The sequence below is a fragment of the Mastacembelus armatus genome, chromosome 22, assembly GCF_900324485.2.
Source record: "Mastacembelus armatus chromosome 22, fMasArm1.2, whole genome shotgun sequence".
Lineage (NCBI taxonomy): Eukaryota > Metazoa > Chordata > Actinopteri > Synbranchiformes > Mastacembelidae > Mastacembelus > Mastacembelus armatus.
The window spans coordinates 10,073,362-10,089,216 of record NC_046654.1 but is presented as its reverse complement, the minus strand read 5'-3'; the positions used below and the strand labels follow the sequence as shown (position 1 = coordinate 10,089,216).

The 15,855-nt window shown below is 41.0% G+C and overlaps 1 protein-coding gene across 1 annotated transcript in view; it reads right to left on the bottom strand.

Annotated features, from left to right (window-relative positions):
- Nucleotides 1–2,095: 2,095 nt before the first annotated feature.
- Nucleotides 2,096–15,855, bottom strand: part of ltk (leukocyte receptor tyrosine kinase) — a 39,189-nt gene continuing 25,429 nt past the window's right edge. The window contains exons 16-29 of the mRNA XM_026303495.1: nt 14,021–14,206; nt 13,138–13,236; nt 11,790–11,951; nt 11,582–11,695; nt 8,035–8,221; nt 7,823–7,913; nt 7,347–7,411; nt 5,848–5,977; nt 5,647–5,744; nt 5,175–5,267; nt 4,857–4,958; nt 3,723–3,857; nt 3,338–3,428; nt 2,096–3,157 (exon numbers count right to left, since the gene is read on the bottom strand). Of these exons, the coding sequence (XP_026159280.1) occupies nt 2,096–3,157; nt 3,338–3,428; nt 3,723–3,857; nt 4,857–4,958; nt 5,175–5,267; nt 5,647–5,744; nt 5,848–5,977; nt 7,347–7,411; nt 7,823–7,913; nt 8,035–8,221; nt 11,582–11,695; nt 11,790–11,951; nt 13,138–13,236; nt 14,021–14,206 (2,615 nt within the window). The remainder of the gene's footprint in view (nt 3,158–3,337; nt 3,429–3,722; nt 3,858–4,856; nt 4,959–5,174; nt 5,268–5,646; nt 5,745–5,847; nt 5,978–7,346; nt 7,412–7,822; nt 7,914–8,034; nt 8,222–11,581; nt 11,696–11,789; nt 11,952–13,137; nt 13,237–14,020; nt 14,207–15,855) is intronic.

Genomic DNA, 15,855 nt, shown 5'->3' with positions numbered 1-15,855 from the left:
GACCAACTGGTAAACCACAGTGTCTGTGGTGACCTAAATTGCCTTGTGGCTCAGTTCCCTCTTCACCACTAAAGGTTTGGTACAAAGACCACATCACTGCAGAAGCTGCACCCAACCTACAGTCAGGCTTATGATCCCTTGACTTAATGCTGAGTGTGACAGCTTTCACTCTAGAGGACACAGGGACCTGATGGCCCGGTAAAGCGAAACCGATACCCAGTACTCCCCAAAGCACTCACAGAGTCTCTCAGGGAACCAAGTCACTGAACACATTTAGACTGGATTGGCAAACTTCCAGGGTCCTTCAATCATCTGTGAGAGAGTAAAAAGCTGGTCCACTGTGCTGAAGCCAGGATGGAGCCTGCATTGTTCCTCCTGGATCCAATACAATTTCCCAGGAACATTTCGAAGGCAACCAAAAGTCCCTCTCCATGATCTGTCCAAACTCCTCCAATGCCACAGGTTTTGCTTTGTCAACTGCAGCAGACACTGTGTTTTTTTACTTACTGGGTCTCCACTGCTAAAGCAAGACTTCCCAAAGCCAGCCAAGCTCCGAAAGCCTCCTTCTTCAAGCTAATGGCTTCCCTCACCTCTGGTGTCCAGAGTTGTCACCTTCACAGGCACCAGCAAACTTTTGGCCAGAACTGCGTGCAGCTTCTTCCACAATGGAGGTGTTAAACAGGATCCATTTAGACTGCATGTCCCCCTACCTCCTCTGGGACAAGGGAAAAGCTCTCTCAGAGGTGGGAATTGAAATCATTCTGTACAGTCTTCCACCAGCTGTTCCCAGCAAAGCCCAAGTACCCTGTTAGGTCTATCTGACAACAGAAACACAACTGTTTAATAGTCAGCTTTAAAGGTAGAGAGAAAGGCCCAGGCTACAGTAAATCATTGCTGCAGTTTTATGCTAAGGTAAGCTAATGTTGGCTATAGCTTCATATTTACCGCACAGATATGAAAAATGTTTTACTTACTCTCATTTAAAGCACATAAGACCTTCTAACTGTTCCTTTAACATTTCTGCTGGTACAGTCTAAGACTGTACTCCACCCTGAGAGAAAATCTGGACTGGTGTAAGACAACATGTGCAGGAAACACACACACACCGTCCTTTTAACAACAATCAGTCACGTTACTGAAATTAGAGCACATGATGAACTAATCCATAGCTGTGACAACTGAACATCTTTAGGCGACGTCCATTATATGGCTGCAAGGTTGGGAGTAGGTAACACCCTTGTGTTGAGAACGTTCTGCCGAACTGCTGCTTCCAGGATCAAGAATAAACTTTCAGGCACAAGATCTACTGTACTATATGTAGAAAAATATATGCAATATATGCTATTGCAGTAGTTTAGGACATTCACATTATTTGGGGTGAAAGGAAATGAGAATCATGTTAGTGGGTCAACTAGTACTAAAGTTCCTAAAATATGTATAAAATGAAACGAAACACACTCATTATATATTTATGTGATTCCACTATCACATTTAAAAGAAGCATTAATTACTCTACAACAAATTACTGTGGTTTTCCACTACACTAGAATTAAAACTTCTAATAAAGCACATTCTTGGAGGTTCTCCTCCTGATGGTTTAATATTTTTGGATAGTTATGGTCACACTGCACACTGAATAATACAAGTTCCAAAAAAAAAAAACTATAACAATAATGCAACAGATAATAATACTGTGAAGCTGAGCTTTTATGGGAAACTACAGAAAAAAGAAGGTTAAAAAAAAAAAAGGCTTACTACAGTAGTTATTTATGACAGCCATCACCAACTGCCTGGACACTGAGAAAGTGCTGGGCTACATGTCGGTCCAGTGTTTCAGCTTCAGTGTTCAGCTACCAATGTACCAGAAGCCCAGGAAAAGGCCCTGAGTCCAGCGCTGGCTCTCTGTATAACAGTGCAGAGGAGCGTTTGTGTGCACGAGTGTTCGACTGTGTTTTCCAGCATTCCAGGAGCTCTATTGATTTGATGGAGCCCTCGAGGTCATGTGTTTTGTTCCAGAAATAGAAAGCTTCGGTTTGTCAGAAAAGGGGCTCTAGGTAACATTTTCAAATAAATCCCTGTTGCAGTAAGCTGGTTCTTAGATTGGGGTAACACTGAGGTCTTCAGACAGAGAAAAGCCTGAGTCTCGGTCACGTGTGGGTTTCTCAGCTGTGGTGTCTCTCTTCACATCCTTGTGTCCGTAGCTGGCATGGCGCTTCAGCAGCATCTTGGGCATACAGGATGAAGACGCATGAAGGCCTAATGCCACTCCCATGCTACTTCCTGTGGGGACACTCTGGGCAGAGCTGGTGTTTGCAATGGCTTCTGGGGCTTTGGGCATAACCAGGGGCAGGCTTTCTGCCTCATAGTTTAACTCGTCATAGGCATAATTAACATTTCCACAGGGGAAACTCTGGAGCTTAGCCAGGTCCATGCCACCTTTTGTGGTGCCACCTGCTGGGGTCTTATGGGAAGATGTGCTTGGGGCAGCTTGCACCTGACAGGATGCTGATGGAGTTAAAGTGCAGAGGCTGGGAGAGCTGGGGTGGGTGCTGTTGATGTTATCACTTGCAGCCTCTTTGCTGTCTGAGGCTGGACTGCAGGGCTGTGTGTTGAGGGTGGAGGGAGTCGAGCTTGTGAGTGGCATGGACTGAGTGTGAGCCAGTGTTTTCTTCACCCTGAAGTTTTCCAAAACCCAGGATCCGTATGTGGGGTTCCACAGGTTTTTTGTTTTGTTCTTCAGCTTCTGACTGGCTGATGAGGAGCTGTTTGTGGAGCAAAGCTGGTGTTGGGGAGGCTCAGGGTGGAGCCAGTGGCCTCCTGTGCAGATGCCTGCTGCTGCTGACAAACCAGGGGCAGGAACAGGCTCAGCCCAGGACGGCTCCAGGACTTCACGGCATGATGCCACTACATGATGAACAGGTTGGGTTCTTTGAAGGAGCAGACGTGGTTTGGTAGGCTGTGGAGGCAGAGGGGTGGGACTTAGACCGAGAGATGAGATACCCAGCTGAGAGGGGGAATCCTGGGAAACAGAGTGGGAGACCAAAAAGGGAGTGAGGCTGGTGGAAGTGTGCTCAGAGGGACGAATTACTGTGCCGCCATAGTCCTCTGTGACTGGGCCATATTCCACTGGTAGAGGTGTGTTGATCACATCTGGGTCCTGATAAAGACAGGTAAAAACAATATGTGCATAAGTACTGTACAAGGTAGTAAAATGAGGAAAGGAAGGATAGACAAAAAAAAAGCATATTTTTGTCATTTACTTTAAACTGAATGTGTAAAGAACCTGCAGCACAAAAGTGCAGTCTGGGCTATAGACAGTTTATAATATGAAGTGTACCTGTGTACAGTAATTAATTCTCTCCAGGATAGTTGAAAAGTTGGGCCGATGCTCAGGGCAGTGCTGCCAACACTGGGTCATGATCCGATAGCTGCACAGTAAAACACACCACTTTCAGATATGTTGTTAGGTAAGTTCTACATAAATTATATTGTGAATGTAATACATCTGGGCAAATGATAAACTGTTAAAGGTGCTTCAGTTCCTGCATGAATAAAAACAACCTTTAATAAATGTAGCAATTAGTGAAACATGTACAAACAGAAAACCTGCCTGACAATGCAAAGAACTGTTAAACAGTACAACTCAAGTCAAACTAATGCCACTTTATTTTCTGCCCTTTTTGGACTTCATACCCTGGCTCATCTCTCCTGTCAGTACTCACACAGGCCCTGGGCAGCCCTTGGGAGGATCCATCCTGCCCCCACTGGTGACAAACTCCAGCACCTCCTGGTTGGTCCTACAAGGATATGGCATATAGCCCAGAGAGAGAATCTCCCATAGCAGCACTCCAAATGACCTGTAGGGGGAGACACAAATCAACAATTGACCAGTCTGGATCACTTAAACAGAGAGGCATGCCTTATGTTCTTCTGACAGAATACTAGAATGAGTACTACATAAATCAAATGCTCTAACCAGCTATAGTCACTTTCGTTTGGTCAGAATAAATGTTGAATTAGAAAAAGCTAAAATCCACCTCATTTGCATCTTACTATAAATCTCTACAGTGATTCTCTCTTCCATGTGGATTTCCTCCAGACAAAATGTTTGTGAATGCATGGCCACATCAAACAGTAATTACACTCATATTTTTATCAAGTGCAGGAGTTTTCATAAGTCTCAGTGCATGGCAAGAAACTCTGAACATTGAAAACATCATTTTTATGTATTTGTAGTTGAATTTTCACCAACACTACACACGTTGTTTGTGTTAGTGAAAACCTGACTGTTCTGACACAGTCACAAAAACTCTTGTTTTTATAAAGTTCTGACTTTTTCTCTGATTTGATCTGTAAACAAATCTTTCTTCCAATCTTGAAAAAAGAAATGACATGTTTGACTTGTCAATGCAGAATGGGATTGGCCACTGTTCCTCTTCAACTCTGTTTTGATTGTACTTCTGCTAACAAGAACGGGCCACTCTTTATTCACTTGGCGCTCTGTCTTGAATACAGATGCTGTTCTGTCTTGTAATGATGTTCACAAGATATACTGCTCTCCAGAGCTGAACTCTCTGAAGGTTTGTCTGCTTTTGTTTAATAGTAAATTTGCTTGGCCTGTGAAAATCTCTTCAGCTTGCACTTTTCTAAGCACATAAAAGATTTTAAATTAGCTGTCACACCTCAAGACAATTTAAGGTCAAGAAAAGTTTACTGATACACAGTCCCTGATGTTTGAATAATATATATATGAAAAAAAAAAGTGTGAACATATTACACAGAGCATTTAAAGACCTACAGACCCATGCAAATTCAAACTAATATCCTCGTTAAAGATATTTGGTTTCTATTTATACCATGTATCAGTCTTGCATGTGAAGATTCCCTCCATAAAGGCCTCAGGTGGCATCCATTTGACTGGCAGCATGGCACGACCACCTTTCCTGTAATAGCTGGCTCTGGGAAAAGAAAAGCAGTGGTGTTTAAAAGAAAAGGTAAATATCACAAGGCCACTGACTCTGAAAGTAAATTTTAGAGTCTGGCCCCATAGAAGAAGCCGTTCAACTGGTGCCCCATTAACAACATGCAGCCAGCGCTGACTGCTGCCTCCATGAGAAACATTATCGTTAATCATCATGTGTGCTCTGGTATGTGGACACATGCAGCACACAAACCTGTAAATGTCTCGTGCCATGCCGAAGTCTCCAATCTTAGCTACTCTGTCTGGCCCAGGGCAGGTAAGGAGGCAATTTCTAGCAGCAATGTCTCTGAAAAACAAAAGACCTGTTATGAGTACATACTGGGGCTTTATGATGACAACAAGCTCTCCAACACACCAAATTCATCAAATGTATGGCCAGGAAAGCTTATAGTTGGGCTTGAAATTGGCTGTGGCTTACAGTAAACAAAGTGCACATGCAAGAACAGCTCAGAAAAATCAATTCCTGCATTTAACAAAATAGGAAGTAATCATGTAATGGCATGACTGACATTCAGATTTTTCACATTTGGCTCTCATCATTTTATGTTAGTAAACATAAAATGATACATAAAATGAAACATAAAACACACACACACACACACACACACACTGAGTTTGGATTTAAATGGAGCTCTTCGTCGCAAATACTGAGTGAGAATCTGAACCTGTGGATGAAGTGGTTCTCCTCCAGGTAGCGACAACCACAGGCGATGTCCCTGGCCATCCGCAGCAGCTCCCACATTGTCAGAAAAGAGGTCTGGCCCTGAATAAAACACAGCTCAGCTTAGTGTACCACACACACACACACACACACACACACACATATACAGTATTTGTCCACACAGGAAGGTGCAGTACAGACGTACAGCTCGTGGCCTGTTCTGTCTCAGAAAGCTCTTCATGTCTCCTCCGGTCATCAGCTCCAACAGGATGAAGCGTGGCAAGATGTTCAGACTGACACCGATGCAACGCACAATGTTCTCATGGCTGAACTTACTGCACAGACATACAATGAACAACACTGGGGTTAGCAGGTTGAATATGTGTGTCCTTATCGTGGATGATCTGTGTGTATTAATGTGAAAAGTGGCTTTATTTTCGAAGAAAAAAAAGTTGAAACAAAGACGAAAAAGTCAAAACATATGTTCTCTTCCTGGGTAACTGCCCCTTTAAATTTTGTCCTGGACTATGCACACAACAAAGCATACATTTGATGCAACACCAGATTCTATAAATGTTTTCCTCATGTCCTCAAAATGTAAGGAATTTATAGTGAACCTCATTCACTCAAGACTTTAAAGTCAGATAGAACAGATAGAACTGTCAGCAGAGAAAAAGTTTTGAGCAAAACATTCTGATTTAGTGCAGTTCAGTAGTGAAGTTCAGTTTCAAATATTCTGCCCAAATTTGGCTTTGCTGGATTCTAAGCAGGACATATCATTTTGCTGCTGACAGGCTTGATCTTTATGTTGGCTGCTGGGTTATATCTTCTACACTGTTTTGCTCAAATGGAAAAGTTGATGGGCCAGGATTACACCTCATCAAATAAGATTAATACTTTTCCTTTTCACAACATGAATGCCCAGCAGATGTTTTGGGCAGAAACTAATTTCAAGACCAAATTACCTTTTTCTTTCCTGAGATCAAACCTCAGTTTTTCCAGTTTTTGAAAATGGTGCAAAGGTAAGCAGTAAAGTGAAAAGATTACACAGAAACCTTTTCATTATAAGGCAAGTGGTCAGATGGTATGTCTAGTAATTGTACTTATTATATTTTTAAAAAAGGGAGACATGCTTTGCGTGTTCAACTATACTTTGCAAAAAATGCCAATATTTCTCAAATTGTGCCAGGGGAATATAAATTTATGAGCCCAACACAACCTGCAAAGGTGGCTACTTTGATGCATCACAAATTTAGTTAAAATCTTGTTAAAACAATCCCAATTATTTATGTCCAACTGTTTATTTTTTTCTATGCTGTAATTTCAGAGTAATGAGACATTAAACTGCTTAAATTTCAATAAAACTGAGGTGTTCTAACAGTGTACATCCCTACAGACATCATCATTAGGTGTTTGGACTAACTGGCCTCTCAAAACAAAAGCTGAAGCAACCTGCTAATTATATGAAAAGCAAAAATGTGTACTACACAAATCAGTGACCTGATTTCACATTTAGCTCTGGCAGTTATCTTTTGTAACCCAGAAGCACATGTTAAGCTATGAAACAAAGCCACCTGAGCACACAGCTGCTTCACACAGGTCAGTACTGCTAAAGGAAGGTGGCACTGGGTGACTCATAATGCGAAGTAAATCATCAGGCAGTGTGTAATGTAGTAGGCAGTCCGCTGCTCCTATACGGCGCACCTCATAATCAGAGCCTCCATTAGGAAATCCATTTCATCCTGTTCGGAGCAGATTTCTGGAAGAGTCTGTGGAGCAGAAAGAATCAGAGAAGCAGTTTGATGGATGAGTGTGTGCTATTGTCAAGAGGAAAGGTATCATTAGGCCTAATCAGTAGGCCATTGAAAAGCAGGCAAACCCATGTGGAGTTCATTCAACTTTTTCTTTTCTTTTTTTGCAGTTTTTAAGCCAGGTGATCTGAGGGCATGAGTTAAGTACATTTATATCCTCCTTTTCATAGTCATCAGTCATGTTGTACACACAGGATGATTTTGCAGTATGTGATAATGTATCATAATTATTTGAAAACAACAGACCATTACTTTATATTTTCATAATTAGTGGTAAAAGTAGGTGGACATTTTTTGAATAAATGTAATACAAACCCTCTCTTTTCAAATCCTGCATATATGTGTGTATGTGTGTGTGTGTCAGCTGACCTTTATGGCCACCTGCATGGGATTGTTATCATTGCTCATCCCCAGAATTTGTCCTTCATAGACTTCACCAAATGCACCATGGCCGAGAGCCCTGCGAAAAACACAACTGATCATCACTGTTTAATATATCACAACCTATTCTAAATAGGTAACGGCATGGACTCCAAGTATGCATCTGCAAACCCTCACACACTTTGTAGCAGTGTCCATACCTGAGGAGGGTGATGTTCTTGCGTGGTACTTCCTTCAGTTCGCTGAGTGATGCTGCCTTCCCTGCAAAGCAGTAGTTGGGGTTGTAGTCTGTCATGATGGTGGAGGAGCGGATCTTGCTCAGCTTGTACTCTGGACTCTGCAGGCGCCCTCTCACTGCATACAGGTCATTCTTCCTGCGGTACCACACTAAAGGGACAAACAAGCTGATTTTACTTCACAATCTAAGAAACATTTGTTTTTAGACATGACAATGTTCACTGTAACCAGGAGCCCACACTTGCATGTAGGTTGTAGAAGAAACTTTCCGACTATCTTTAAAACATAGGAGCGGTAACACAAGGAGGGGTCAAGCCGCATCTCAGTAGTTGAGGTTTTTCAGTGTAACAATAACATTCTTAAGACAGAAATGAAAAGTTTGTAAAAATGGTTCACAGTCATTTTGTTATTACTCCACCAATACACTATTTTACTACAGTGAATTTGTTGTTAGACCCTACTGATGCTGACTCAAGTGACATCACTTGAGAAAACTTAAGCTGTTATGTGCAGCTCCTTCTGGAGCCACACACAGGCCTTACAACCTTCTGCACATGTGCAGTAGTACTCCGCAACACCTGTAAACAGAGTTTACGTAATGTCGGTGGAGCTCTACTTTGAGAAGACAACTCTTTACGCACACAAACACACCACTTTTCAGGATGCATGTGGAATGTCCTCTCCTTGGTTACTGCTCCTAGACTGTCTATGCCAGTGAGTTTGGACTCACCCACTGTGGATACAGTCCACGTCCCCGATGCAGGTTGGTAGTCTGCCAGGGAGGGGGGGGCGTTGCGTGCAGGTAAGAGGTGTCGTTGAGCCATCGCCCGGTGCAGATGCTAGGGACTGAGGATGTGGGTAGGATTGAGACTGGGGAAGGAGGGAGGAAGGAAGGTGGAGGATTGGAGCTGTAGGGGGGAGGGGTAGGGTGGGGATGAAGGAGATGGGGCACCCAGGGAACAGACTACCTCCCTGCATGGGGGAGAGCTCAGGTGAAGAGAAACTGTTAACCTGAAGCGTGTGTGTGTGTGTGTGTTCTGCTGCCTTTTCAAATTCCCTGATAAACAAACTTTTGATAAACATCTTCCTTTTCTAAAAGCCAAAAATATATGTATAAGGTATTGCACACATCTCATTCATTATTGTTTTAGTACTTGATTTATTCAGTTGCAAATTCACACAAAGCAGTTAAATGAGGAGGTCGCACTAAATATGTCATCTATTTTTTTTATAAAAAAAAGAGGTTTGATCCATTATATTGTGCCCAGTTTGTACTATGTCAGGTAATTATAGAGTACAATGTCATGCAGTTACTCTCCACAGCTTTATTAATGACTTGCTATAATTAGCAGAGGAATCACCTTATCTGCAATTAATATCTGTCGAGTTACATTCAGTTTGCACATAAATTCATGTGTAGCTATAAATAACCTCAAACCTTTTCCCATTTTTCTCTGTTCAGAACTTTGCCTCTTTTGTCCGAAAACACCATTTATCTGATTACTAATATCTGCCAGCCTGGCTGACCTCAACCCTCACTAACCTTTTCTTTCCACTTTATTTTTCCCCATTTTTCTAAAATGTGCCCATTGCATCAACATTGCTGCCCATTTCTCAAATCTTTCATCTCCAGGAAGCGCAGTGGTGCCGTACAGTTTAGTTGTGTTTGTCTGCATCTGCAGGATGTTTATTCAATTTTTATAAAATATACTGTGATATGTCAACTATAAATAAACAAGTGTTTCCCAATGTGCATTTCATACATGCATTAGCAATGACATCCAATATGAATCAGAATAATCTGCAAAGGTCTACCAGTAGCTCAAAATGAAACAGAAGTAACTAAGTTCATTTTGACTAAGTTAAACGACCTAAAGATAACTGCACTTTTCTGTCTATGAGTTTTATTTTATACAATGTTAGTTTATGTGACTGCTTTTATCATGTCATGCCTGTTTTGTTTTGTTTTTTTTTTTTTTTGTCAGGCTGTGTTCAAGCCCAGAGAGCTGAAAATGTATCTCATATTTCACCAGGAGTCAGGGCTGTGCAGATTCCTCCAGAGGCCCTTACCCAAAGGTAAAATGCACCAAAAACTGACAGTTGGAAAGAAAGAGAGAGTGAATCCTCCAAAGAGCTTCACTTAATATTCAGCACATTGAGTGAGGTGATTGAGAGGGCAACAGAGAGACACAACCTGCTACATTCAAACACATGAAATAGCATTTGGTGGAAGATTAGCTCGTTGACTGAAATCTAAGGATTCCCTTCCCAATTTTCTGCAGCAGACACTTGTCAAAAAGTGACAAAGGTGCAAAAAATGTATTAGTAACTGTATAATCCCTCTCTGCCCTATATTACTTCAAAATGACTGTCTGGAATATAAACATTGCCATATGCAAACTGTAGTTATACAATCTGAACCTCCATTGTTCAGAGTCTGCTGTTAGTAAAACTAGATTTAGTACATCTTATATTGCATAGCAGCTTCTGAGAGTTAAATATCAATGAAACATTAATAGAATTAACTAATAATTGTTATTAAATATTTTATTGGGGTTGTCTCTTATCCCTCAGATGTCTCAATTTCCTACTACACCAAGAGGTTCTTAATTCCCTCATTCCCATTTTAAGCAGTTTTATTTGTGTGTCCCCATCATTAAACATTTTACAGCATGTCTGACAATTTGTCTTAGATTAGGGCAAACCTACAGCCGAGCAAATGCAAATGACTTCAACCAGAAAAAGACGCTCACTATGTCTCTTAAATAAGAGTTAATGCCTGTAAGTTCTGACTGGCATTGTGGACTTTCTAAAATGACTGAATGGCCGATCTTTTAATCAGATTTATCTGTTTTTTCATAGCTTCTTTCATAACTCTACATCATCACAATTGTCTCTGTAGCTTTTTTTTTAAGCCACTGAATCATAACACCTGTCATTTACCACTAATTTCAGTCATCAGTACACATCTTCAGCAGAAGCAGCTTTCTAGTCAAATGTTAAAACTTTCTTCATGTCCTTTTTATAGCGCATCTATATTAAAATCATACAGTGAGATGCTTAAAATACCTGTTGTTTCATGCTTCCACAACAGCAACCCCTCTATTGTAGCCACTAAATACAATATATGAGCAACATGATATTTAATTGTAATCACCATTATCTCACTTCTCATATGAAGTATAATTTCCTTTCATTCTTACTTCTACTGTCTTTATATCCATCCAGGGAAAGGAGATTGTCACCTGAAAGGAGTGCTTGGAATAAATGTGTTCATATGTGATCACTTCATATGGTGTCACAAATGTATAATTCAAACATGTATCTTTCCCACAGCTCCTTTAATCATCTGGCACACTGCCAGTGGAGGGCACTTAAATCGACGCATATCAAAGGTGTTCCCGTTTCTGTTGTCAGCAACATCTGGAAGCATCTGGGCATCCAGCTGCGTTCACAGCCGGTGAAAGGTGGCCGGCACAGACTGCACACAGAATTGGAGGAGTCGCTTACTGAGTACTATGGCGGTGCAGATCAGCGCAATGCCGCTTGCGATGGTGGAGATGACAACAGCCAGGATTAGTGATGTCGACATCTGGCCCTGTGGAGCCAGGCCCTGAGGAGCTGCTGGGAGAGATTGAAGAAGAGGGTTGATTAATAGACTATAAGGACTGTTTTTGTTTTGAAGCAAAAGTATGTTATTTAGGGGATAATGACATACCTAGAGCACTGATACATGTCACATAGTCACTGGCCAGGACTTCATCATCCTCACAGAGACACAGGATAAGGTGGGTAACTTCATCTCGTTTGCAGCTCTGTGAGTGACAGTGGCTGCAGTTCAGCTGCACCTTGATCTCACACTCCCCATGACTCTCCATTGCTTAAAGAAACAATCATGTAATTAATTCATCATATCATTTATAATGTATTTTACTTTATATCAATCGCTTAATCACCATACTGCTGATGAAGAGTTCACAATGCCCAGCTGTTTGCTCAACATTTAGGTTTACACTATACATACTGGTAGTCTCTAATCTACTTAATTAGTAGGTTTTTCCAAACTCTTAACAGTTTTTGCATAAAAATTATGAATAGGAAAGGTATCCTGGTGCCTTGTGCCAGATAACAAACTCTCACTTTAAGATAAGAACATGTTTTAATTACATTACAGCAAAACATATTTGCCTTTAAATTAAATAATGATAACATCTTGTTTCAGATCTTTTCTTTTCTTCATGAAAACCAAAGTCTGCCTGTTGGTGCCGAAGGCAACAGGGTCCATGAGGCTGTGGATTAGTCAACTGCCTTCCTGTTCCTCCTGCTGAATAATGAGAGTCAGATGGCTAGTCTCACAAAAAAAAAAACAAAAAAAAAAAAAACAACTAAACAAAAAACACAGCAAATCCTTGCAACTGTGTGTGTGAGCCTAAGTGTCCAGACATAGTTTGGCACGAATGGATCCACACACAGACACACACACACAGACACACACAGACACACACAGACACACACACTCCCTGGAGCACTGAGTGAGCACTGATCGATGGCTTGGAGAACTAAGTGAACTGAAGTGCAGGAGCTCAGGATTTAATCTCCACACACCGACAGTGCCGGTTTGCTTAAGGATCAGTCATGTTTAATGCTCTCTGATCCTGGAGTAACTCAAAATAATGATGAAACTATATGTTACATAACTCCAAAGATTTCCTTAACTTTTCATATTGAAAAATGAAAATACAGATGTTTTAGTTAACTTTTATACGTCTGTAATTTTTTTCTGAAAATTACACAGCAATTACACAAATTCAATTCAAAAAGACAAAAGTGATTTCTTGACTATGTTTGAAATTCATTTTAATATTATGTTTTTTACTTACATTACTACTCTCAGCAGTACTTCCATAGTGCTACTCATCATCGCAAAATTACATAGATCTTCACTCCACTTTCTTCAATGCTACCACATCTCACTGTACTAATCAGTGGATGGTTTGGTCTGTTTGCTCAGTCCTCTGGTTTAGTCATTATATTTATAAACATAAAGACATGATGCAGTGTCTCACCTGCCAAAGGCTGTAGGAAAATCTCTCCCATTGGGTGGATGAATGAGACTCCATTCTGACCATTGGCTGTGATCTCATCTGTCAGTGCTGCATCGCCTCCTGTCACAAAATTCATGCAAAAGGAATATTAATCATCCATCCATTATCTAAACCTGCCTATTCCTATTTAGGGTCACAGGGATCTCCTGGAGCTCATCCCAGCTCTCTTAGGGTGAAAGACAGATGTACACCCTGGACAGGTCACCTGTCCATCACAGGGCCACATAGAGACAAACAACCTCGTACATAAGCACTGGAAGAACATGCAAACTCTGCACAGAAAGGCCCCTGCCAGGTTTCAAACCAGGAACCTTCTTGCTGTGAGGCAACAGTGCTGACCACCAATCCACCGTGCTGCCTAGAATATTAATCATAATAAAAGTAATATATTTTTATAGCACTTATCAAAACTAATGTTACAATCAAAGTCAAGTTAACTTATGTTGACACTTATCTGAAAGCTGAAAGATAAGATTGATTACACTGGAAGGATCTTACAATACCTCCTCCTGCAAAACCAGCATCTTCAAGGATAAAAGCATAGAAATAACCATAAAGAAAATGTAAATATACATCATAGTGACATTTATATGCTATAAAATGTTTTTTTTTAGTGGAAACTGTAAAATCGGTGCAACCAGAAAAGAATAAATTAAGCTGCAAACTGAAGCACAGTAAATCTTTTAAGAAAGACAGAAATTATTATTTCTTTAATTTAGTTGGAATTTAGTTGTGTGACAAGTAGGAGAGACAAGAAGGATGCAACAGATTTAATTTAGTTTAGTGTAGGGGTGAAAAAAGGTTAAGCAGTGTAATTTGGGAGAAGCTGCTAGAATCCTTTTACCTCTATATCCTCCTCCACCACCTCCAGATGTACAGGCCCCACCTCCACCGCCAAAACCCCCAAATGTGGTCCAGCTGAGCTTCGACAGGGCCAGGGAACATGAAGATCCCCCCACTGCACCCTCCACCAGAGACTTTCCAGCTCTTGGGTGGGGAACTGAACTGTCTTTCCAGCCTCCACCTCCACCTTTAAGAAAACAAACATTAGTACAAAATGGATTATTGTTAGTTATTAGCATTTAAAAGACATAAAACTAGAAAACATATTTTCTGCAACATCTGACTGCAATAATGATAAACATGAATCACTGATGCTTCCGTTCAACTTGAGTAGACTTTACTCCACCATTTTCAAATGAGTAGGGGTGAAGAGACTTCATTCACTGCTGGTGATTTAGTATTGGGTCAGAGGTCAGAGGTTAAGGCCTTGTGGCTCTTAGTCTCTAGCATGGGTCAAGTTCTAAAATTTCTGATAGTCCTGCACAAAGCAGACAGCTGTTGGGTTGTCTTTGACTATTTGGATTCACAGTAGCTTTTTTTTCTCCTGATTATTAGTATTAGCCAATCCCTGCTGATGAGCACTGAGCTTATATAGCATGGTGAATCAGCAATGGAGACATTTAGGGTCAGAAAACTGACTGGGTGTTCAGCCAGGTAATCAGGCTCTGCTTGATGCACCGGGGTCCAGACAAAAGTCTCAAAAAGGCAAGAGCTGAGAGCACATTTGCTTTGAAAATAGCATTTGACAAGGTGGGAAGACATCCAGCTGGAACTGAGAGTGAAGCAAGCAGCACTGAAATAAGTGGAGATCAGCACGGAGTTTGACCTCAGTTTTTGTCATGTAGTCCTTTTTTCCTTTGGTGATGTTCACAGGCAGCTGGTGGGTGTACATGAGAGGGTCAACAATAAGGTTTCAGTCATTCATTTTGCTAAATAAAGATATAAAGATACAAAAAAAACCCCCCAAAAAACACAGGTCTTTGTTGCTTTTGGCTTTTGTACGACAGCATACACCACCTCCACACTTTCCACACATCCATTGCACTGGTGTTGTTCTTTTTCATGTATATACTTTATAAGGCATCACATATTTGATCACATTTGTGAAAAGTGATTCAGTATAGAGCATGAAGAGTTGGTAAGAAATCTTTAAATCCCATCCTGTTATCCATGACATATATTCTGTACCTATCTGCTGTACTGCAGCTCTAGTGTCATGTGAAGGCAGGATAACCAGCGTCAGCACTGCCACTCTTCACATACATGCAACAGCAAACACACAGCGCGCACACAAATGCGCACAAATACCTATGCCTCTCCTACACATTATTATTACGAGCTACATATTTCCCTTGACACTCAGATCTTCATCTAAACAATCTCATAGGGGTTTCAAAATGATGAGCTGTTGGCTGGTCTGGGAATCTCTGTTGGTCAGATGGGATTTACTGAGAATGTTCCAGCAGGCATTCCCAGGAGCAAACAGAGATGTTTCTGCCTTAGATGTCCTGCTGCCAAGGTCAGGACCTGTCAGGAAACTATAAATACAATCCAGATACAGTAAATGCTATTACACATAGGACTAAGAACCTGCTGTGTATGAGTACACATGCATGCCAAGAAATACTGTACTGCTTCAAGTTTGTGTATACAGAACCGACAAATCCTCTCTGGCCTTCAATGAACCAGTGTCTTTCTCTGTTAAGAGTCTCAATACCTCTCAAAACTACATTCAAGAGTATTTGATTTGCATATTTAAACACTGAAGTAAATCTATAGCAGAATGGCTATACCTTTTAGAGAGGTAAAATCTGGCTTTTGGCATAGTTACATTTT